At 42.4% G+C, this 23,797-nt stretch overlaps 1 protein-coding gene and 2 non-coding genes across 10 annotated transcripts in view; 1 reads left to right on the forward strand and 2 right to left on the reverse strand.

Moving 5' to 3' along the window:
• STARD9 (StAR related lipid transfer domain containing 9) overlaps nt 1-20,355 on the reverse strand; it is a 133,519-nt gene extending 113,164 nt beyond the window's left edge. For all 8 annotated transcript variants that reach the window (XM_057541892.1, XM_028164346.2, XM_028164345.2 and 5 more), the window contains exons 1-3: nt 20,226-20,355; nt 15,710-15,779; nt 13,814-13,930 (exon numbers count right to left, since the gene is read on the reverse strand). In XM_057541892.1, coding sequence (XP_057397875.1) covers nt 13,814-13,930; nt 15,710-15,779; nt 20,226-20,272 — 234 coding nt within the window. In that variant the 5' untranslated portion in view covers nt 20,273-20,355. The remainder of the gene's footprint in view (nt 1-13,813; nt 13,931-15,709; nt 15,780-20,225) is intronic.
• Nucleotides 1,144-1,250, reverse strand: LOC114236671 (U6 spliceosomal RNA). Its single transcript, XR_003622549.1, has one exon. It is a non-coding gene; the product is annotated as a U6 spliceosomal RNA (small nuclear RNA).
• A 661-nt stretch (nt 20,356-21,016) lies between the features above and the next one.
• Nucleotides 21,017-21,146, forward strand: LOC114236673 (small nucleolar RNA SNORA11). The gene has a single exon (XR_003622551.2). It is a non-coding gene; the product is annotated as a small nucleolar RNA SNORA11 (small nucleolar RNA).
• Nucleotides 21,147-23,797: the final 2,651 nt, after the last annotated feature.

A 23,797-nucleotide genomic window follows, 5' to 3' on the forward strand; every position in this document is an offset into this window, starting at 1 on the left:
AAGGGAACAAATAAGAGATAGGTCAAATAGAAAAAAAAGAAAAAAGAAGAATGATTGTCATAATTATATTAGTAATTACACAATGTAAATGTTCTAAATAGCCCCAATTAAAGGCAGAGATGGTCTGATTAGGAAAACAAAGCAAGACTCAATCACATATATGCTGCCTACAAGAAATTCACTGTAAATATAAAGACATAAATAGTTTAAAAGTTCACAGTAGCAAATAAATTATGGTACACTCACACAAAATGTTACTATGTGGCCATCAAAAAAGTGAAGTAATCATATATACAGATATGAAAGTGTCTCCAAGATGCATTAACTGAACAAAGCAAGATGCAGAATAATATGTGTCTGCTACCATTTTTTTTTAAAAGAATAAATATACAACTACATGCTTAGATGTACACAGAATATACAGGAATATACACAAGAAATCAATAACAATGGTTGCCTCAGCATAGGGGAAAGAGGTACCAGGAGACAGAAAAGAGATTTAATTTTCACTGTACATCCTTTTGTACTGTTTTATCTGCCATGTGCATATATTACCTATTTTTTAATTAATAAATTATAGTATTTTTAGAAAAAAATTTTATTATTAAAGAATTAAGAACAAAAGATACTTTCACTGGCAGTATATAGAACTCTGTAAAGAGACTTCTTTCTTGGTATAGAAACATCAGAGAATATAATGTAGTAATAATACCAACTGATATTTATTTAATCTTTCTAATTTTTTTCAAAGTCCTCTCAAGCCTAATACTTCATTTTAGTCTAAAGTATTCCTGTGTTGGTAGGTGGGGATCATCACTCCCTCTTGAAAGATAAGAAAACTGAGGCTATTTAAATCACATAATATAAAGTTGTTCCACTAAACCAAAAGCCATCAAGGTTTGCCTGAGATGGCACTTGCGTAAGTGGATATGTCAGTGTCTAACATGTCTTCCTTCTTACGTCAGCCAGACAAGTAAGAGAAATGTCAACTAGGGAATAATCCACATTTTACAGCCAAAGCAAAAGCACAGTTATCTGGGCCTTGGGAAGAGCAGTCATCTATTCAAAGTTGTATAATTTAAGGTACAATATATCATGTACTCCAGAATCTTTTTTTTTTCTTTTCTTTTTTCTTTTTTTAAAAAAAATATGGAACGCTTCACGAATTTGCGTGTCATCCTTGCGCAGGGGCCATGCTAATCTTCTCTGTATCGTTCCAATTTTAGTATATGTGCTGCCAAAGCGAGCACACTCCAGAATCTTGTTACTAAAAGTGTAGTCCTCAGTCCAGCAGCATCTTAAGCTCCAACCCAGAACTCTTTGATCTGAATCTGCGTCTCTAACTTTAATTACTTTCACATGCATACATATCACCTGGTGATCTCTTTAAAATGCGGATTTTGATTCAATGCATTTGGCTTAGGGCCTGAAAGTACACATTTCTAACAAGCTCTAGGCAATACCAAGGTCCACACTTTGAGAAGCAAGGCTCTCTACATCTGTGTTCCCAAAGAATAGGAAGCATGTCCTTTTCCTTTCATTGTATGGAAGCATCTGGACATGCACAGTTCTTAGTAAAGCTCAGCAGGCACATCCAGAAGGAAAAACCAGTAATGTGTTCCTGGGAGGCATTTTTCTACAATAAATCAGAACACTTCTACCATTCTGGAACAAAACAGATCTGCATGACGTCCCAGGGGCAGACTCTTGAGAGAGCAGCAACAATGGAGATACCATGGCCCCAAACCAAGGGTCTGGAAACAAAGAAAGGCAGTGGTGTCCAAGCAACAATGGGGATGGACAAAAGGATGGAATGGGCACTATAGCCTATTAGAACCTCTAGAAAAAAAATCTTGAATGAGACATAGATTTGCTCAAAATCTGATCAGCATAAAACGCGATATATCAAGTGAGGTAAAGCAACTAAGCAAAACTCTGTCCCTGTCATACACATACACATACACACACACACACACACACACACACACACACTCACAGTTTGTTTACCCAGCACCTAGCATATACCGACATACAACAGATGAATGGTGAGTGAATGCTGTTTCTGTAACCCAGGATACGCCGCCTCCTGCCCTCAGGTTAAGTATCTTCATGGCCTGTATGACATGGCCTGTATCTGCTGGATTCAGCTAAGCGTCCAGGATGCTCCTGAGGCCACTTTGCCACTGTCCCAAAGAACCTGGGATTAGCCTCCATATCCCCTAGGAGTCTGGAGCAGCACAGAGATGGAATATGGGAGTCTGGCCTCCTGGGACACTTGGAGAGATGGACACTATGACTACATCCTCTTAGCTTCACCCCGGACTGGCAGCACTTGATCCACTCAAGCACATCTTGTACATTCTTGCCCTACAATCTTTGCTTATTATGCCTTTCCTTCTGACTGCAATGACCTCCCTTGAACTCATTCAAAGGCATCTATGGGTAGCGTGTTACTCCTCTGGATTCCTGAAATACTTAATGTAAGTACCACTCATTTAACACTTGAATGCTTGGTACTGTTGATTATTTTTATTATCTTAAGGATTATTTATAAATATAAAATTATACATTTATAATAAGTATACTATTATTATATTTACTACTACTATTATTATTATTATTCCCAATAAGACTGTAAGCTTTCTGAGGGCAGGAATCACATCTTATATCACTCCATATTCCTCACAGCACTCAACCCCACTGTGTTGCAGATGGTAGTTGCTTCTCAAATGCTTACTGAATGAATGAGAGAAATGTCACTATGCTAGGAAATGTAGGGTATTCAAAGATGGATGAGGCCTAGTCTGCCTTCAAGGATCACTCAGTCTAATAAAATTGGTAAGTCATGTACCCAAAGAGCGTTAATTTAAATTAATACACAGAGTGTCACAAGAGAGTAACAAGATATTATGAGAATCTAAGGGATGGTGACAACTTCAAGGAGGAAGTATCATTTTAACTGGGTCTTAAAGAACAAACAGCATTTTGAATGGTAGGAACTGGAGAGGTGAGATATTTTAACATATTTTAGAAAGAGGAGTCAGCATGAGCAAAAGCAGGGAAGTACATGGCATTTGGGGAAGAGCAAAAACCAAAATAACCAAGATAGCCTGAAAAAGAAATGAGAAAGGACTAGCCCTGTCCAATACTAAAAAGTAGTAAAACAGTATGGTACATGCTTTTATGAATATTTGAAAACTTGTGAAACAGTATAGTTCTGGGACAAAAGTACGAATCGATCAATGAAACAAAACAGTTCTAAGAGACCCCAGGTGGGACTTCCCTGGCAGTCCAGTGGTTAAGACTCCGTGCCTCCAATGCAGGGGGCATGGGTTTGATCCCTGGTAGGGGAACTAAGATCCCACGTGCTGCACAGAGTGGCCAAAAAAATTTTTTTTTAATTTTTTAATTTAAAAAAATAATAAAAGAGACCCCAGTATATACAGGAATTAAGCAAATGATAAAAATGGCTTTTACATATCAGTGGAGAAAGGATGGGTGTTCAGTAAATGGCAATGAGGCAACTGGCTAGCTATCTGGGAAAAAAAGTAAAGTTGAAGCCCCACCGCATTTCCTACAACAAAAATATTCAAATGAATCAAATATTTAACTATTAATAAGATAAATCCATTAGTATACCAGAAAAAAAAAAGGCAAATACTTTTATAATCTCAGAATGACAGGCCTTTCTAAGCTTAGTATACTAGGAAGCCGCAAAGAAAGGTCAATAATTTGACTACATTTAAACGCACACACACGGGTGCACGGGAAAAAATTACACAATCAAAACAAAAGTAAACAGGGGAAACATGCAACATCTATGACATGGATCAATTTAATATTCTAACTGTTCTTAAAAATAATTAAGAAAAAGGGACTTCCCTGGTGGTCCAGTGGTAAAGAATCCGCCTTCCAATGCAGGGGATGGGGGTTCAATCCCTTGTCAGGGAACTAAGATCCCACATGCTGCGGGGCAACTAAGCCCACGCGCCATAACTGCTGAGTTCGCGCGCCTGAGCTAGAGAGTCTGTGTGCCGCAAACTACAGAGCCCACGCACTCTGGAACCCGCACACCACAACTAGAGAGAGAAAACCCGCATGCCACAACTAGAGAGAAGCCTACGCACCGCAAGGAAAGATCCCGCATGCCTCAACGAAGATCCTGCGTGCCGCAACTAACCTGAAGCAGTCAAAAATAAATAAATAAATAAATCTTTTAAAAAAAAAAAAAAGAAAAAGATGAATACAGTAGAAAAATGGGAAAAAAATATGTGAACACACAATTCACAGGGAACAAAATATACAAATGGCCCAGAAACATACAAAGATGCTCAATCCCAATTATAATAAAAAGAAAAGCCAAAAATAAGATACCATTTCTACCTATAAGATAGGCAAAGATTAAAGAGCTTTATAGCACCTAGTATGACAAGGAACGTGATAAAGTATTCTGATACACTACTGTTAAGCATGTAATTTGGTACAATCTTTTTGGAAGACAATTAGACAAAAATCTATTGAAATTTAAAATATACATACTCTCTGAACATGCAACTGCACTTCTTGAAATTTACCTTACGGTTACACTTGCAAAAATGCAAAGATGCTCACTCTAGTATTATAGTGAATAGTAGAAACATAATATAATATATATTATATAATAGAGTACAAAATTTTGGAATTATAATTATATAATATGTAATAATATATTGTATTATATAGTTAGCTGGAAATATTCTAACCATCCATCACTAGAAAACTAGTTAAACTACAATACCTTTATAGGATGGAATTCCATGTAGCATTAAAACAATGAGGTAGAACTATAGGTACTACAAATAAATTAGGGACAAGATAAGTTGCATAGAATAAAGCAAGTTGAAAAACAGTACATAGAGTGTAAGTCCCTTAGTATTTTTTTTTAAAAGAGACATACTATATATGCTTACTTATGATTAGAGAATGTCTGAAAGGATAGCAAAGAACTGCCGACAGTGGTTACCTCTGGAGAATGAGATCAGTGGGGAGGCATGGAAGGGGAAGTGATTTTCACTTTTTACATTACACCCTTCTGGACTGTTTGAACGTTTTCCAGTTAGCTTGTATTGCTTTTATAGCAAAATATTTTAATAAACTAATTAATCTACTGACACATTTTATGCAGTTGTCTGCCTTCTGCTGAGCATAGAACTAGAGAGAGACCTGTCCTGTTCCTTTCCCCACACTTTCCAAACCCTTTTCAGAACACTGCACTTAGAAGGGGCCTTTTGTTGGTCAGCTGGACTGGCTCCCCCAAACAGAGGACCATTGAAAGGTGCTGAGAGGGGACTTGGACACGGGCTTACTGTGCAAGTATGTGGGAGAGAATTTAGCACCTGGTGATGCAGACCAGGTGGCTTCCTCTGGAGAAGGCTACTGTTATCATTCTGCCTGTGCACACATCTGCTGTGGTGGACACACAGACCTTTTGTTCAAAGGGCTGCACTTCATTTTATATCCTCTTGTTCACATGATTTTGCAAATCAGTTTTTCCAAAGACCCTCAAAGTGATCACCTCCATCATCATTTCTTCAAGCAATTAATTGACAATCCTTATAAACCCAGGACAAATTCAAGTGTAAAGGGAGCAGAGTATGGGGCAACTTCTCAGCACTGCAGATGCAAGCAAGAGAACTTCTGGGGAACATCAGGGACACCTAGCTCAGGACCTCTATCTGTATTTATGCTTAGGCTGCACCAGGTTTCCAGTTGAGTATCAAAATTTGGGCATGCCGCCCCTACAGATAACCTCTCTCCCAAGCCTAAATCTCAAGGACTCCAGATACAAACAGAAATTCCTGTTACCCTTGACTCACAGAGGAGAAAAAAGAATCTAAACAAGCTGTTGCATTTTAAAAGATTTCTCTAGTTTCTGCGTTCATTTTTGTAAAGGCATCCAGCACCAACAGCAAGCATTAAGTGTCAAGGATCTCTGTTCTTCAGATTTTTCTATGAGTCTAAAAGCTACCCTTTAAAAATTCATAATCAAGTTTCTAGAGACGGGAAAAAATGAGTTAGAAGAAGCCAAAAGAATGACCTTATTCCTTTAAAATCCAGCCCATGGACATGCTTATGGAGCTGAGCAGCTGTGCTATTGGCAGAGGGAACTTAGTGAAATGAAGCACTCATGGTAATCTCCCTTCCCCCACTCATGCCAGAAGAGCCCCATCCAATTATTGCACAAAAAGCCTTTTTCTTATAAACTTCTCTCCCTTCAACTTCTGTCTCCATCTTGGTTGGGAAGAAATAGCACTAGCGATGGAATGTACACAGCTCTGCAAATATTCATGAGAAAATCCTTTGACGCCCACACGCTCCCCTGCTGCCCCAGCACATACATGCATTAGGGAAAGGGATGCACAGAGAAATTCATAGATGTCTATGGTTCTCCAACTTAGGCAAACCGCAAGGCCTCCTCAAAACAGGCAGCAAGATTCAAGAAGGCACAGACAGCAAGATTCAAGAAGACAGAGTGCTAACTTATCACTTATCCACTGAACCATAAATTGAATTATCAACCCAATAACCGTTAACTGATCATTTAAGATGTGCAGCACTGGAAATACAGAAATAAATAGAGCTGTGTGTGGTGCAGCATTTGAGAGCTTGGACTTTGGAATCACACAGTCAAAGGTTTGAATGCTGTTTCCACCACTTGGTTGTGTGACCCTCAAGCAAGCTACTCAACCTATCTGAGCCTGCTCCTGTACCTAAATTGGAGATAATAATATCTACTGTAAAAAGTGATATACCCCTAACCCCTCTGTGAAATCTCAAATTCCTTCTCACCTTAGTTTCTTCTTCATGTTTGCCCCTCCTCTTGCTCCTCCAAGGTCCCTCTTCAGTTTCAGTAGCTCTTCCACCTTCTTTCCTCTTTCCCCAAAGCCTTCATTCATACTCCAAGTTCAGGAGATACAAAAGAAGTGACAGCCATACCCCTCTCCACCTTGCCCTACTTACTTTCCAAAGCAGATCATAGATCACTTGTCTTCATCTTATAATGGGTTGCAGTCCCCAGACAGAAATGCTGCTTCTGTGGCAGCAGAAACTAGCCCCCAGCCTGGTCACGTTACAGAACCTATGATAATAGTCACTCAATACCTTCCCACCCCCATACTACTAGATGGCAATAGTGTAATTTCCTCACCTTGACGAGTACAGAGCCAGGGATAGGCCCAGTCTCAAGAACAAGATCTTTCCTTGGGATTCTGCTAAGCAGCACACTTCCTGCCCTGCAGGAAACTATGTGTTACAGTTCATGATCCCGTCACTGGAATAAGCAACAGGCATTTCCCCGCAACACCAAGCACAACTCTGGACCGGCCAAAAAGAAAAAAAAAAATCCTGTAACTACTATTTTTGTCTCTCTAGGCCTTCATCTTTAAAATACGTGTCATGATGGTCTCTAGCATTTCTTCTAACACCAACATTCTGGAATTCTAAAGTCAAACTATTTAGGTGCCACATATCCAGATTCAAAAACTCTGCACAAGTTACTCTTCATGTCTTTATAAACAGTCCTCTGCAATTTAATCTGAAATCCTCTATTTTCTCCAAATGGCAATGAAGACCAGCTGGTTCTAATGCTCCATAAACTATTACAATCATCATGTTCTGTACCTGTAGAGCATTATTATTACCTGTCTTCCCGTCTCCGGAGCAACATTCCTTCATTAAATAATCACATGCAGAATGCACATGAGGTGCACTACACTGACAGTGGCTTTCCTCTTGGTTCCTGCAGCCAGCCCTTTAATCATTTTGGGGTATGTGGGGTTTTCCTCTGAAGCCTCTCTAAGTTCCTAACATCCTCAAGCTGAAGTCCGGAGCTGGAGAAAATACTCACCAAAGAACCTGTAACAAACGCACATGCACGAGCAAACACACACACACACACACACACACACACACACATGCTCTTCCCCACCTTGCCCGTTGGCAGGGCTCTTTGGGGGTAAGCAATGGATGTTCTCTGTGTGTTGTTTGGTGTTCAGTGTATTATGGAGATGAAACAGTGTTAAAACAACAACAAGCATAATCACATTGCTGCTATAATTTCAGTTTTGAATTTGGTGGCTGTGGGGAGGAAATCTCTGCTCACTCACACGATATTTCATCTGGAAAAGCTACAAGTGTTTTAACTATTGTGTTTTAGCCAAATAACAGAGCATTTTAAAATAAAGATTCCCAGGAGAATAGAAGCAATTACGTCCCACAAGGGCTGGGTAGCTTTTTGTTCCTGACGCACTTTCTGTTGACTCAGTCTACGCTTGTTTTGACAGCCACTCACAGTCCTTGGTGGGTAAAGCTGAGCTAATGCTCCTCATGGAAAGTTTTACAAACATACAATCACCCAAACACAAAATGCTTGTGCAGAGGACTCCCGCTCCAACAGATGTTCCTGACCAGGAGGAAGGGAGGGAAGTTGACTTTCCAAGTGGAGCATGCTGATCCCAGAAGGGATCACAGCCAGATTCAAAGAAGAGATTTTCAAATCTAGTTCAGCTCTTAGAAAGAAGCATGGGCCTCACTTCTCTTGTACTGTGATAGTGGTAATCACAACAGGGACCCAAGCTACAGCACTCATGACCTCACTTATTCCACTTTTAGCTGTCAAGCCCTGGGCTGAACACTTCACATCATTATTTGTTTCCTCTTCACAGTAACTCAAGTTGAAGAGACTAGGACTCAGAGAGGTTAAGTAACTTGTCCCAAAGTAAGCCAGCTGGTAAGTGGCTGTGCCTGAATTCAAATCCAGGTCTAACTTCAAGAGAAGAAGCCGATTAACATAGATTCAAGGCAGATAAAATGCAGGTCAATTTTTAAGAAAAGCCTTGGCTGCAAGTCCAAATGTTAATAAAGACTGAAAACACAATTAGGTCAGTAACGACCTCCCTTAAGAATTGGATGCTGGGGACTTCCCTGGTGGTGCAGTGGTTAAGAATCCGCCTGCCGACGCAGGGGACACGGGTTCGAGCCCTGCTCCGGGAAGATCCCACATACCGCGGAGCAACTAAGCCCATGCACCAAAACTACTGACCCTGCGCTCTAGAGCCCGCGAGCCACAACTACAGAAGCCTGCGCGCCTAGAGCCCACGCTCCGCAACGAGAAGCTACCGCAATGAGAAGCCCGCGCACCGCAACAAAGAGTAGCCCCTGCTCACCGCAACCAGAGAAAGCCCGCGCACAGCAACGAAGACCCAAACCACAGCCAAAATAAATAAATTTAAAAATAAAAATAGGATGCTGATGACATCAGGGTCATGGGGTAATGGACAAGTCAGGTAGTATAATCCCCTGCTAGTCTCCATTCACTATAACCTTTTCTCTCTCTCTTTCCCTTCACTCTCTCTCCTCAACTTTCCATCTCTCCTTTTCCTACATCCCTCTTTTTATCTTTTTTACTGTAGTTTAGTAAAGAATATGAACTTTGCATTCAGATGATCCTGTGTTCAAATCTAAGACTCATTTTCTTACTGTGTGACTTTGGGCAGATCATGTAATCTCTCTAATCCTAAATTTCCTCAACTATAGAAGAAGAATAAAATCTTCTACCTTTCAGGCTGTTGAAGGGATTAAATCAGATAATATGCATAAAGAGAGGACCAGGTCACTAGCAGACTAAATGAGATTTGTTTAATTTTGAGAGTCAGTGAGGCTTGGTGGACACGACACACAATTTGGACCCGGACAGTCTTGGGTTTGAATCCCTGCTCTACCACTTACTGGCTAAGTGACTCAGGCAAGTCTTGTAGCCTTTCTGTGGCTCGGTTTCCTTATCTATAAAATGGAGTAAATAATATCGGGTTAATAGATTTTGGAAGAAAGTCAAATGAAATGATAAACATTTAGAGTCTATAGATATTTAACAAGGAAGCTGCCTCTCAGCAGAACTTGCAGTAGCTGATTTGCTCTCTAGAGGCTCATATTTGTTGACACCTGATCTATGTGTTCAAGTGTGTCACCACTAAGGACTGGGAAGTGCTAAAGCACAAAGGAATTTTAATCTTGAACCTATCTTTTGAGGCTGTAACATAAAGAGAGGGAGGTAGAGTGGTACAATGCAATGCAAAGGCCACCACAGCAAGCAAGGGTCCAGTCCCACTTTGGCATTAACTGCCCGTATAAGTCCATGTAAGTTACACGCTGTATCTGGAACACGAGAGGGTGGCCTAGATGAGTGGGCCTTGCCTGGAACAATCGTGATTGTCACGATTGGGACTGCTACCAGCACCTAATGGGTAGAGGCCAGGGATGCTGCTAAAGATCCTACAATGCCCAGGACAGACTCCCTACAACAAAGAATTAACCAGCCAAAATATCAACAGTGCTAAGGTTGGGGAAGCCTGGCCTAGATGACTGCTAAGTTCCCTTCAAGTTCTAACGCTCTAAGAGCCTATGAGGAGAAGGCAACACCAACACTGAACATGTGACTTCTTGTCCACAACCATCAAGCAATGCCTTATGATGTTGCTCAAAATCCCCCTAAGGCCAGTGGGGAAAATTCCCCCTCAGATATCTGGATATTCTGAAATCAGTGCTGTACTTCTGAGGGTGATGACAGTCCTTCCTTCACAAAAGGAGGCACAGTCCTCCAGGGACTTGGTCCCTTACTCTTTGCAATTAGAGTCAGTGTTCCCAAAGCCATGAGATTCCTTTAGGGCAAGAAGATGATGTAAATGAGTCTGAATAGATCAGAATGATACATGGTACACACAACAGCAGAGGTGAATATCAAGTATTGATACATCATGCTAAGTGAAGTAAGCCAGACTCAAAAGGCTACCTACTATTTTATTACATTTATACAACATTATGGAACAGACAAAACTGTAGGGAAGAAAACAGATCAGCAGTTGCCAGGGGCTGGGTGGGTAAGAACAGTCTGACTACAAAGGGACATGAAGGAATTTGGGGGATGATGCACTGTTTTATATACTTATTGTAGTGTAAGTTATACAACTGTATGTGTTTGTCAAAACTCACAGAACTGTACACTGTATACTAAATGGTGAATTTTACTGTACCAAAATTATACTTCAATAAGACTGGCCCCTCTCCCCCCACCCCCCAAAATACGATCACAAAGACAGTAGAGAGGATTGCTGTACTTCGGAGAGGATGAAACAGATGACTTCTTATGCCAAGTCCTATGATTTTATGATAATCTGCCTTTCCTACCCCTGGTGACCTCAGAGCCGTAATGATTAGGGTTGAGACTGGGCTCCAATTTCTGTGTCAAAGCGATGAGTCCCTCCAACCAAATCATGTGGATGTGAGTCTTGCCACCATTCTGGGACCTCTGGCCCTTCTCCAGCCTGTGACAGAGATTCCTTTCCTTCCCTCTCGTAACCTGACCAATGAGTGCCTTAGACAATTAGTAAACAAGCCAGAATAAACCTTAGGAGACACTAGTTTTATCTCTCTGCACAGGCTTCCTGTCCAAATGCCATTTGATCTTTCCACTGAACTTCAAATCAGGCAACAGAAGAGGAATCATATTTATGAATTCCCCTCCTCTATGGGCTTCTGGGTTTCCACTAGGTTATTTTTATACACTTAAGCTACATAAATATAAAAAGTGAGCCCCATACCAAAATTATACCTGAGCTTGCTGATATATAGATATAGATATGTAGTTTTGTTTTGTTTACACATACTTCCCAGATTATCTATCAAACGTTACACAAAATAGTTAATGGTTCTTATGTACAGAACAGTCCTAAGTGTGCTATGGCCAAGAAGGATGGAAAGAGCCATCAGAATGCTCACACTTTCTGCTAATAGAAAGACCACTGTCTTCGATACCACAAATACAGTCACAACGGTGAACTGCTTTAGGAGTCCCATGCTCTTATTTGAGAGTCACTTCCTTTCCTGGCTCTTCTTGGAGGATCTCAGTGGAATAATACAAACACCAGTAACCAGATACCTTATACCTGCTTGAGTGCTGGGATAAGAGTCAAGGGCCACAAGATAAGCCTGGACCTGCCAGTGCCCTCATCCTCCAAAGGATGGAGAAGACTTGGTAGGGGCCAGGTAATACCCACACTGCCCCTTTCTGCTGAGCATTTACAGCAAACACATTGTGACTACAGAAGTGGGGTGCTCATATTATAATAGAAGGGACCCACTGAAACAACAAATCCCACAGTGGTCTAGGGTCTTGTTTCCACATGTTCCTCTCAAAAGGGAAGGATGGGGAATTATACTTCCATGGTTTAGAATTATCCAATCATCTTTAGAAGTCCAATCATCTTCAGAAGTCTGCATCAGCAGAAAATCAGTACAGGCAGACCTCGGAGGTCTGCTTCCAGACCAACACAATAAAGCAAATAATTGCAACAAAGCCAGTCACATGAATTTTTTGGTTTCCAAGTGCATACAAAAGTCATGTTTACACTATACTGCAATCTACTAAGTGTGCAATAGCATTATGTCTAAAAAACACTGAACATACCTTAATTTGAAAATTCTTTATGACTAAAAAATGCTAACCATCATCTGAGCCTTCAGTGAGTCATAGTGGCAACATCAAAGATCACTGACCGGGGATCATCATAAAAAATATAATAATAATGAAAAAGTTATAAATATTACGAGAATTACCAAAATATGACACAGAGACACGAAGTGAATAAATGTTATGAAAAATGGCACGGATAGACTTGCTTGAGGCAGGGTTGCCACAAACCTTCAATTTGTAAAAAACGCAGTATCCATTAAGGCAATAAAGCAAAGTGCAATAAAAGGAGGTATGCCTATGCTGTCCTCCAAGTCACTCAGGCTTGATAACATTGTTTCTTTGGCATAATTAGGAAAAGTTTCACAAAAGACTAACATACTTAGCAGAAAACACACTTTGGCTTTTTATTCAAAGATGTATGCACTGATAGGCAATGGGTGTCTAGGGTTCTCCCCCAAATTTTTCCATTTTCAATGTTATTTCCTAAAGACATATGCCTCTAGTATTCTCTTTCACATGTAAGAAAGAACATCTGAAAGGCCAAATAAATGATTTTTCTAATTTTAGAAAGGACCCTGGCAGCTGCTAGGATGAGGACTATTGTCTGTGGTCACAGACTTGAATCAGGCAAGGCTTGCTGGACGTCATGGGGACTAAATGCATGACCTTTGACAGTGCTCCAACCAGGACAAGGCTGCTGCTTCACAGAAACAGAGAGAAGTCCTGTAGACCCACCTGGCCAGACCTGCTGCCTCAGAAACTTATGGGAGAGCTAATCAGCAGGAAGGGTGACCTACAGCACCAGCCAGTAAAGGCTTGGCTCATCCTCTCAATCCTCAGCAGATGAACAGAATTCGCCTCTTACATACATTGCAGGTTGGCAGAATAGCGGTCCAGCCCTTTACACTCGGCCTAGGAGCACAAGCCTAAGACTCAAAGATACCAGTCTCTATGACTCATGGGCCCTTCTGCTGCATACAACACAGGGTCAAGTTTGAGGTGAGCCCATTCACCTACCACAGGAGCAGAACACTGCCTGAACTACCTCGTACCCATCTGAATCAGACGGAGGTCCAAGCCTAAATGGACACTAGTCAATTTCCGTGCCCTCAACAAGCAGTCTTTTCTTATCTCCTTTGCTCTTCCTGCAACTGATGCCTCTCACTACCACTTCCCAGATCAAAATATCATTAGTTTCTGACCAAACTACCACAAATAAGAAACAGCCGGGGCCCAGATTCCATGTTAATTTCCCAATAACTATCCAATTATAAAGACCTGGGGAGAGTGAAGGAAAAATGACATTACCACATCCTGAGATGCATACTGGGGGTCCTCTGGGTTGACTGACCAGTAGCAGTAATCAAAGCCAAATGCCACAACCTTCTCCCGGGAGTCGCCAAAGCCACTGGGTCGACCGTCCACCTAAAATCAAACATAGGATCCAGTGTCTTCTCTACTATAATATCAGAATCTGGCCAGTGGCACTTGATTCCTCTCTGCTGTAGCTAGAGATACCTGGACTGATCATGAGAATCTTTATCATATCTACCGGAAAAAGGAAAAGTAACATTTGTCTTCATCTTGTTAGGTACAATGAAGCCCCAGAGAATTAAATGCCTGTCTATCATACTATCACATATCAACCCACATAGGAACCCGCCCTATGAGGCATAAGACAGCTTGGGAGAAAAATCCTTTCCTTCTCTGGGCCTCTTCTTCTTGTATCATTTCTTCCCTAAGTATTTCTGTAGAAGATACTGGTAGTGCATGAGTAATTCAGTCCCTGGGCCTGACAGGCTCTATCAGCCTAGGGCAAACACAGAGGTCCTTGGGGTATCCACCCCCAGTGAATGAGAAAGCATGTTGGACAGAAGAGTTAGGACCACTCCAACTGCCCAAGGTAGATGAGGGCAGAGCCGGAGCTTGGAACTGTACTGACCTCCAGGTACTGGGGAGAATGGCATTATTCACAGAAATGCCTATCTTACTATTTAAAATTTAGACTCTGGACAGGGAGAAACAATCCCTTGAACTAGGTACCATAAGCCACAATAGAATGAGGCTGCCAGAATGACTAAGAGATTCTTAGTGAATAACTGGCCTCAGGGAAGTAAGCAGTCATCGAGGTGTGCAGGGGGCAGATTAGAGTTTAATCTTGGCCAGAATTTACTCTTAACCAAAAATATGGGCTCTCAGAACAAAGCAGCTGAAGTGATTAGGCAACAGAGACATAAATAAGAGACAGCAGAGAATGAAAGGTCTTTTGTCCCCGGGGAGCTCCTGTTGAAAGCCTGGCAGGCTTCTCTTTCAGCAGAGAGCTACTGACAAAATGAAACAGATCACATCATAGGAGTAACACAAGAGTGGGCATGGCTGGGGGCCCTGGGATCCAGATAACCTTCATTCTGCAAGTCAGCTTCCTCAGCTCCCAGGAATGCTGAGTACCACCTGCAAGCTGACCACAGCAAGAGTCACATGGCCGGCCGCCCTGTCCCTCTCCACTGCTCAAGGGCCATTTGTTCTTTCGAAAGAATCCCTTCCACTTTCGCTGGCCTGGGAAACGGAGGAATGGGATGGAGGAAATTAGCCCTAGGAAGGGGTGAGGGGTGGAGGAGGAAGTTGCCCGTATTTGTCCAATCGTGACTCAAAGATCAGTCAGATCTGTAAAAGAGAATTTGTAGCAAGACTCGGGCTAGTGACCGACTCTCTTCTGAGATCTAAAGTCTCTTACTTGGCCTTCACTATGGCCAAAAAGAGAGTCCTGCGTTAGCAGATGCATACTAAAAGCCCTGGTAATGCTTCTAGATGAAGTGATATCCAATAAGAGGCTTGAGCCAAAGTCTAATTGGCGGTCGGGTGAGTTAAATATACGCGTGGATTGTCCCCAGCGTGATTTAAGCTGGCCACAGCCCCCATAACACTCCTAGTGTTTACTTTCAGAACAACCACTGACCCGTTTCCAAAACAGCTGTACCCACTGATGAGGGCTGCAGCAGCCACATCCCTGGAACTCCTTTCCTGCTGTATTTTTATATTTGCTTTGTGGTTGCTCAAAGCTCTTCCCACAGTTCCCCTTATCTGCCCTTCCCTCTCCCAATCCCCCTCTCTAAACACATTCACATACCCACCTTCACCCGCAGAAGCCCTGTAATAATACTAGCTCCTCAGTGGAAAGAAAAAGGAAAACAATTTCAGGCTTACCTTTAAATTCCTGATTTTTGCCACTTTGCCATCAACTTCCACAATAATTCTTCCCCCTTCTTTGGTCTCCCTAGAAACAAAACACAACCCATATGAGAAGAAATATTGCTTCTTTAAGTTAATCAAGAAAAGAGGCACTTCCTTGGTGGCACAGTGGTTAAGAATCCACCTGCCAATGCAGGGGACAAGGGTTTGAGCCCTGGTCTGGGAAGATCCCACGTGCCGCGTAGCAACTAAGCCCGTGCGCCACAACTACTGAGCGTGCGCTCTAGAGGCCGTGGGCCACAACTACTGAGCCCGTGGGCCAAAACTACTGAAGCCCGCGCGCCTAGAGCCCGTGCTCTGCAACAAGACAAGCCACCGCAATGAGAAGCCTGCGCACCACGACGAAGAGTAGGCCCCGCTCGCCGCAACTAGAGAGAGCCCACACACAGCAACGAAGACCCAACGCAGCCAAAAATAAATAAATAAATAAATACATTTATTTTAAAAAAAAAAAGAAAGAAAAGAGCAGCTGAGAACAGCGCTATTGGGACAAAGTGTTTCCCTATTGCTGTCTCCATAACTGGGGTGCCCATCTCCATAAATGGCTATCAGCATCATATCAAGCTGTCCCCTAGTTGGCACTCTTCCCTGGATTATTAGAATTTGGCTTGGGAACAGTGAAGAGTCACCGTTGTTGGGCACCCTCTATGTGCCAAGCACTGTATTAAGTAGAGTATGTACTATACTTCATCTTATGCAATCCTCTTAACACACCCTCCTGACATAGCTTCCTAAAATATCTTCATTTTTTTCAGAATGAAGACTAAGGTTGAGAGAAATTATGTAACTTGTCCAAGGTCACACAGCTAGCAGTGGCAGAGCTGAAATTTCAACCCAGATCTATCTAACCACAAAGCCATATGACTTAGAAATCAGGCTTGGAAACCATGGAGAATATCCTCTGCTCAGCACACAGCATGGCATCACTTCTCATTTTCTCTGATATTCTGAGCACAGAAAATAACGAAAAAGGTTTTGGAGTCCTCTCTGTTGAGACCTGAGAACATGCTTCCCAAATCCTTTCCTTATGTCTTCCTAAATCAGAATGAGAGCAAAGATCCTTAAGAATCTTCCTAAACTGCAGTTCTGTAGTAACACTGCTAACAACTACCCAACCCCTAAATTCACTTTAAGGGGCTTAATCCATATGATCCACATACCTTAAGGCCAAAATGAATGGAATACACTCCATTCTAGATATGAAATCCTTTTTCACAGCATAAAGAACTTAGCTAAAGTGCTTAAGGTCAGAATGTTAATAGATGAGAGTTAACTCATTGGCACTTTTTCTACTACAAAGAAAGTTATCAATTAAATTACTCCTGGCCTGAGACCTGAAAGTTGAGCAAATATATTCAGTCTCATTTTTATCTTTCCGCAGGGTTTCCAGGATGTGACCTTGAGGATTTGGGGGCTGGGGTCGGGGGCAAGGGGTGCACAGTGAGACAGGAGTCTTTACATTTAAGATTACTTTTTTAAACCTGTCAGTGTGTTTGGGATAAAGCCCTGGATAAAAAATTTCCCTCTCCCAGGTGATGACATTTCTGTTACTTAAATTTCCTCAAGGCCCTGATGCTCTTTCTTTCACATTTCATACAAGACAGTACTTAAGGCAGCAGGGATATCCTTTGTCCCCCAGGATCATAAAACTACACCTCCTACCCCCAGCCCTCAGCTCTCCCAAAGAAAATATTTCATCTTTGGTGGTAAGATAATTTTTTTTCCTTTCTGCATTTAAAAATAGGTTTTATTCTCCCTCCACCCATTATAAAATACACAGGTTATGGTAAATTTGGACAATAAAGAAAATGAGGGGGAAAATATGCAATAACGTTTGCAAATCTATTTAATTTTTTAAAGTAAGCCCTTTTTTGAGGATTTATCTAGGACTTTTTAGCATAAAGCAGCCGAAAGAAAAAAGGGTCTTGAACTTGACCTCTTGACATAAAGATATGACACTAAAGGTGGGTGAGATGCTGCCCCTCCCCTGCCTGGACCACTGCCATTGGTAATCTAGTGGTTCCAAAATATTCTAAAACAAAATGAGGACAAATTAAAGTTGAGCAGAAGAGAAAGAAAGGGCACCAACCTCAACTGGGCAGCGGACTGCACAGAGCTCAAAGGAAGTCTACTGATGCCTCTGGGTCCTGAATTCTACCAACAGGCATTCATTCCTTAGGGTTAAAGATTTTGCACAGGAATAAATCCTCCGTTACACGTTTACTCCTAGGACAGTGTTTCTCAAAGCGTGGTCCACAGGTTACCTTCATCAGAATTATGGGAGAAGGTGGGGCTAGTTAATTGGAACTCCTGTTAACAACTTGCAGTATAACAAGCTTCCCAGGTGGACTGTATGTCTCCTATAATTTGAGAATCACTGCCCTAGAGGAGAAAATAACCCAGCCATTTCCACTGATCTATTCATTTGTAAAACTTAAAAAAAAAAAAAAAAAAGACAGCTAAGAAGAGGGAGGAATAAAAGCAGCTGTTAAAAATTATATAGCTAGCACTTCACTGAACACTTAAAATGAGCCAGGCTCTGTTCTAAGTATTTTTAATATACCCTTTCATTTGATCTTCACAAGAAAACCCATTAAAGAAGTTACACTATTTCACGGATTTAAAAAGAAGAGCACAGAAAGGGAATATAGTGCATGAAAAGTAACTTTTGCCAGGGCAGTGGCTAGTGTTCCAGAGCCTACAGTATTGGCAGAAGAAAACATGTTCTCTCAATGATGGATGATTTGGGACAAACAAGGGGCAGCATCTTATAATGAGACATGGATTTTCTGATTATGCGAAACAACTGTGAGGTAGAAGGGAGGGCACCAAAGCCATTTCCCATATTATCATTTTACTGATGGTCTACTCTAGTCCTACTGAGCAAACAGGCATCTGAGAAAGAAGTCCAACTTTTCTGTTATCTCAGGAAGGAGCGGCTTGCTCTGGTGAAAGGAATCTCGGCTCTTACCTACTTTTAGATCTTAAACAAGACCATTTTCTCATCTGGAAAAATTAAAAATGGAAGCTTGACCTCTAAGATTTCTTGCCAAGTATCACATAAGATCCAATGACTTTGTTAACTGAGTCTGCGCCTCCCAAATAGTTCCAATATGTGCCTTCAGGTCCCAAACCACATTCTGCCAGCTTTATCTCCTACCACTCATCTCCCTCCACACACCCTGTCCTCAAACAGCTGAAACTTTTCTGTTTCCTAACAGCCCAAGTCCTTCGCTCTCAGTGTTCTCACACAGAGGGCTCTTTACACCTTCTCCACCTGTCAGCAGACTCTAGCAGCTGTTTTAAAAGCATTTGGGTTCAAGCACCAACCCTTCTGTGAAGCCTTCCCTGACTTTCCAAACCTATGAGTGGAAAATCAGTCAGAAGGGAAATAAATTATGCGGCTGGACCCTGCATGCCTCAACAGCTGAGAAGTGCAGGATCAGATTCACGCGTGAGGAAATGGGCACTGACTACGTTGAGGGAAGGGGTTAAAATGACTTCCCCTTCTTCCCAGTTCTGCTGTCGAGCACCGAATGAAACCACCATCTCTCTGCGCCTCCGTTTCCCTCTCATACCTTACAATCTGCTTTCCTCCACATCTTCACAGAGAAACCCATGTACACTCAGGGACGCACACAATTCTGCCCCATTCCTCACAGGTACGCCAGAGCCACCAAGAAGAGACAGGAGACCGCCCGATCCCTCTCCCCCGCGTGGAGATACTTTCCCAGCCCTTCTCGGTGTACCCAGGGAGAAAGGCCCACACCATGCATCAAGAAAGAAAAACAAATACCGTATGCTAACACATATATATGGAATTAAAAAAAAAAAAAAAGGTTCTTAAGAATCTACGGGCAGGACAGGAATAAAGACGCAGATGTAGAGAATGAACTTGATGCGGGGAGGGGGAAGGGTAAGCTGGGACGAAGTGAGAGAGTGGCATGGACATATATACACTACCAAAGATAGCTAATGGGAAGCAGCTGCATAGCACAGGGAGAGCAGCTCGGTGCTTTGTGACCACCTAGAGGGGTGGGATAGGGAGGGTGGGAGGGAGACGCAAGAAGGAGGGGATATGGGGATATATGTATGCGTATAGCTGATTCACTTTGTTATAAAGCAGAAACTAACACACCATTGTAAAGCAATTACACTCCAATAAAGATGTTTAAAAAAAAAAAAAAGACTTGAGCCGCGGCCCCTCAAAACTCCTGCTGGCAGGACTCCAGGGACACAGGGTAGGCCAACCTGAGGCCATCCACTAACCGCTACCCGCCAGGGCACTAATCGAAAACCCAACCCGAGCGAGGCTCTGTCCCGCCAGGCTTTTACAGTTTCCGGACGCTGGACCCTTGGGCCACTTTGTGTCTGATTTCTCCGCGCCAGAATCACTGGAGGGAGAGGCGAGGACCTCACCCTCCTCTCAGCTCGTTTGACGCCTCAGGCGACCCCTCCTGCCTAGACTCACCTCTTGCTGAGGGGCCGGACTCTCACGGCCACCCGCACATTGGCCATCCCTCGGGCCAAGGCTCAAGTCCCGCAGGTCGGCCCAGCAGCAGCATCCCCAACGCCAGCCAGAAGCCAAGCCCCAGCCCAGCCCAGCCCCAGCCCCGCCTGCCCCACGCGCCTCACGGGACAACCCCGCCCATATGCGGGCGGATGCCCGGCCGCGGCGATGCCTGCCGAACCTCAGCCAATCCTGAGCTCGGTGGACGGGAGGACGCCCGGGCCGCCCCGCCTCGCTCCTCCCACGCGCCTCACGGGACGGCCCCGCCCACGAGGGCGCCGGCTGCCGGACCCAGGCGGTGCTTGCGGAGCCTGGACCAATCCTGTCGGGGTCGGGAGGGCGCAGATCCTGGCTGGTTGGGGCCGGCTCCCGCCTACTAGGAACTAGCTTTTGTTCTCCCACCGTGCGACAGTGGTATAAAGTCGAGAAAATCCGTTAAGTTTAGGTAGTTTACAGACTACAAAGTAATTTGCTAAATACTTTTATTCGCTGCGTTCGCCTGAGCTGTCAATTCTGTGGTTAAATTTTAGGGACAGAAATGAAATGGGGAACACCGATGTTTTTGCAGTTCCCTGCAAAGGGTATCGCCTTTCTTTGAAGAGGCACGGGAGTTGAAGGAGTTTAGAGTGCTCGCTGGCGAGCTTCTCTTGATCATGCTGGAAACTCATAGCCAACCTGACAGAGTTCGTGATCGTGGCGGGGAAACTATCGGACCGAACTGGTTCATTAATTCATCCAAGAAATAGCTACTTGGGGTGTGCTCAGAGCAGGTGGCCTGAAGAAATGGCTCCTGTGTTTACAACACACCCGACAGGAATCTGGGTTCATTGTGAGAAGGGGCACAAAGCTTGTGGCCTTCCTATGAGCAAATACCCAACACGTGTTCCCCTGCACCTCCACGTGGCTGCTGGGCAGGACCAGTGCCACAGGGCTCAGTATTGGAAGGAAAGCTACGGTATTTAGTGGGGGAGTTTGCCACCTAGAGCCTGTCCGGTCCACGCGTGGGTGGGCCATGAGTAGTCTTACAGACATAAAGGCTTTGAACCTCTCTTTTCAAGGAAAAAATAATAGATTCCAACTATATGCCATTCTGGAAAAGGCAAAACTATGGAGACAATAAAAAGATCAATGGTTGCCAGGAATTTGGGGGTGAGGAGAGATGAATACACAGAGTACAGGACAGAAGTTTTTATAAGCGGTGAAAATACTTTGTATGACATAATAATTTTATGTCACCATACTTTTGTCCAAACCGTAGAACGTGCAACACTATTCATTTCATTAAAGTGAACCCTAAGATGAACTGGGGACTTTGGTGATTATGATGTGTCAGTGAAGTTCATCCTTGGTTTAAAAAAAAAAAAAACTCAGAGTAGACGCTTTTGGCAAAACTTTTGTTTCACTTTTATATATGTATACATATTATATATGTGTGTGTGTTTGTTGGATTGTGATGTAAAATGTACCTTTTAGATCAAAAAAGTTTGCAGGCCACTGTAGTTATACTGGCAAATAAAAGCACAAATTAATCTAAAAAAAAAAAATAGCTACTGAGTACCTACCAAGAGTCAAGGGCTGTTCTAAGGCCCTGAGAATACAGTCCTAGCCTTCATGGAAATTAGAATCCACAGGGAAGGGAAGAGAGAATAAATACATGAATATATAATATGTTGAAATGTGCTAAATGCAATTTTTTGGAAAAAGAACGGTAAGGAGATTCAGTAATGATCTCTGTGTGTATGTAGGGGGAAAGGTGTTACTTTGTATAGGATCTTCAGGAAGGGCATCATTGATAAGGTGTCATGACTAGGTTTGAATGAACTGTGGGGCGGGGAGTGACTTGCAAGTATTCATTTACGTATTTAACAAATATTTCCTAAGTAATCACCTATTATGACCAGGGACATAGCAGTGAAGAAAACAGGCAAACCTCTGACCTCATGCAGCTTGGTGAGAGGAACTTAAAATAAGTAAGACAAATTAAGTAAAACGTATATCAGATTAGCTAAGGAGTGAAAATAAAGCAGGAAAAGGGATGGGAAGTGAGTAAAGGAGAGTTTTGAAACTGTAGATAACATGCCCAGGGAAGACCTCCTTGAGAATGTGACCCTTGAGAAAAATCTGAAGGTTGTAAAAGAGTCATGCTGTTAGGTAAAAGGACAATTTCAGACACAGGGAACAGCCCAATGTAAAGGCCCTGAACTTGGAGAAAGCCTGGAATGTTAGAGGAACAACAGGAAAGCCAGTGGAGGTAGCATGGAATGATAGAGGGGGAGAGTCATAGAGGTAGCATGGGACCATGGTAAAGCCTTTGGATTTTATTCTAGGTGAGCTGGAAAGCCATTGGAAAGTGTTAAGGAGAAAAGTAAAATCATATGATGTACATATTTCAAATGATTACTCTGGCCACTGTTTTGAGATTATTCTGAGGAGTGGGGAAGGATGGAAGCCCAAGAGGGATCAGTCAGGAGGCTATTTTAGTATCCCAGTGGCAGTAATAGAGTCACGGTGAGCCTTTGATTTGTGTGTACAACAGTAGTTTACCTATCCAGTCTCCTCTCTCATCTATTTGAAAGGACCCACCCCTAGAGTATTGGGACAGCTGGTTTACAATTCAAATTTGCCTGGAACCCTAGGCTTCTGAATGGCTTCTCTACTCACTGTGCTTTGCAGTGGAAAGAATGGCTGTATTAGGGAAAACAGTATGAAAGTTCCTCAAAAAATTAAAAACAGAGCTACCTATGATCCAGCAATCTCACTTCTGGGTATATATTCAAAGGAAATGAAATCACTATCCCCAAAATATATCTGCATCCCCATGTTCATTGCAACATTATTTATGATTAGCCAAGATGCGGAAACAAACAACTTGTGTCCATCGAAGGATGAATGGAAAATTTGAGATAGATATATATATATATATATATATATATACACATCTCAAATTGTATGCATATATATACACATACAGTGGAATATTACTCATCCTTTAAAAAAAGAAGGAAATCCTGCTATGATAACATAGATGAGCATTATGCTAAGTTAAATACTTCAGACAGAAATATCCTGTATGATCTCACTTGTATAAGTATCTAAAAAAGACAAACTCACAGAAACAGAGAGTAGATTGGTGGTTGCCAGGGCTGGGGTTGGGGAAAATGAGATGTTGGTCAAAGGGTACAAGCTTCCAGATGTAAGATAAATAAGTTCTGGGGATCTAATGTGCAGCAGGGTGACAATAGTTAACAATGCTGTATTGTACACTCGAAAATTGCCAAGAGAATAAATCTTAAATGTTCTCACCACCACTACCATCACCAAAAAAATTGTAATTATGTGAGGTGAAGGATATAGTAACCAATATTAATGTTTCACAATATATACATGTATGAAATAATCATGTATAATTTAAACTTCCACAATGTTATATGTTAATTATATCTCAATAAAGCCGGGGGGGGGGTGTGGATGGAAAGTATTGCTGCATTAATATATTTCTATCTTGGGAATTCCCTGGCGGTCCAGTGATTAGG

Source organism: Balaenoptera acutorostrata, chromosome 3 (genome assembly GCF_949987535.1).
Source record: "Balaenoptera acutorostrata chromosome 3, mBalAcu1.1, whole genome shotgun sequence".
Taxonomy (NCBI): Eukaryota; Metazoa; Chordata; class Mammalia; order Artiodactyla; family Balaenopteridae; genus Balaenoptera; species Balaenoptera acutorostrata.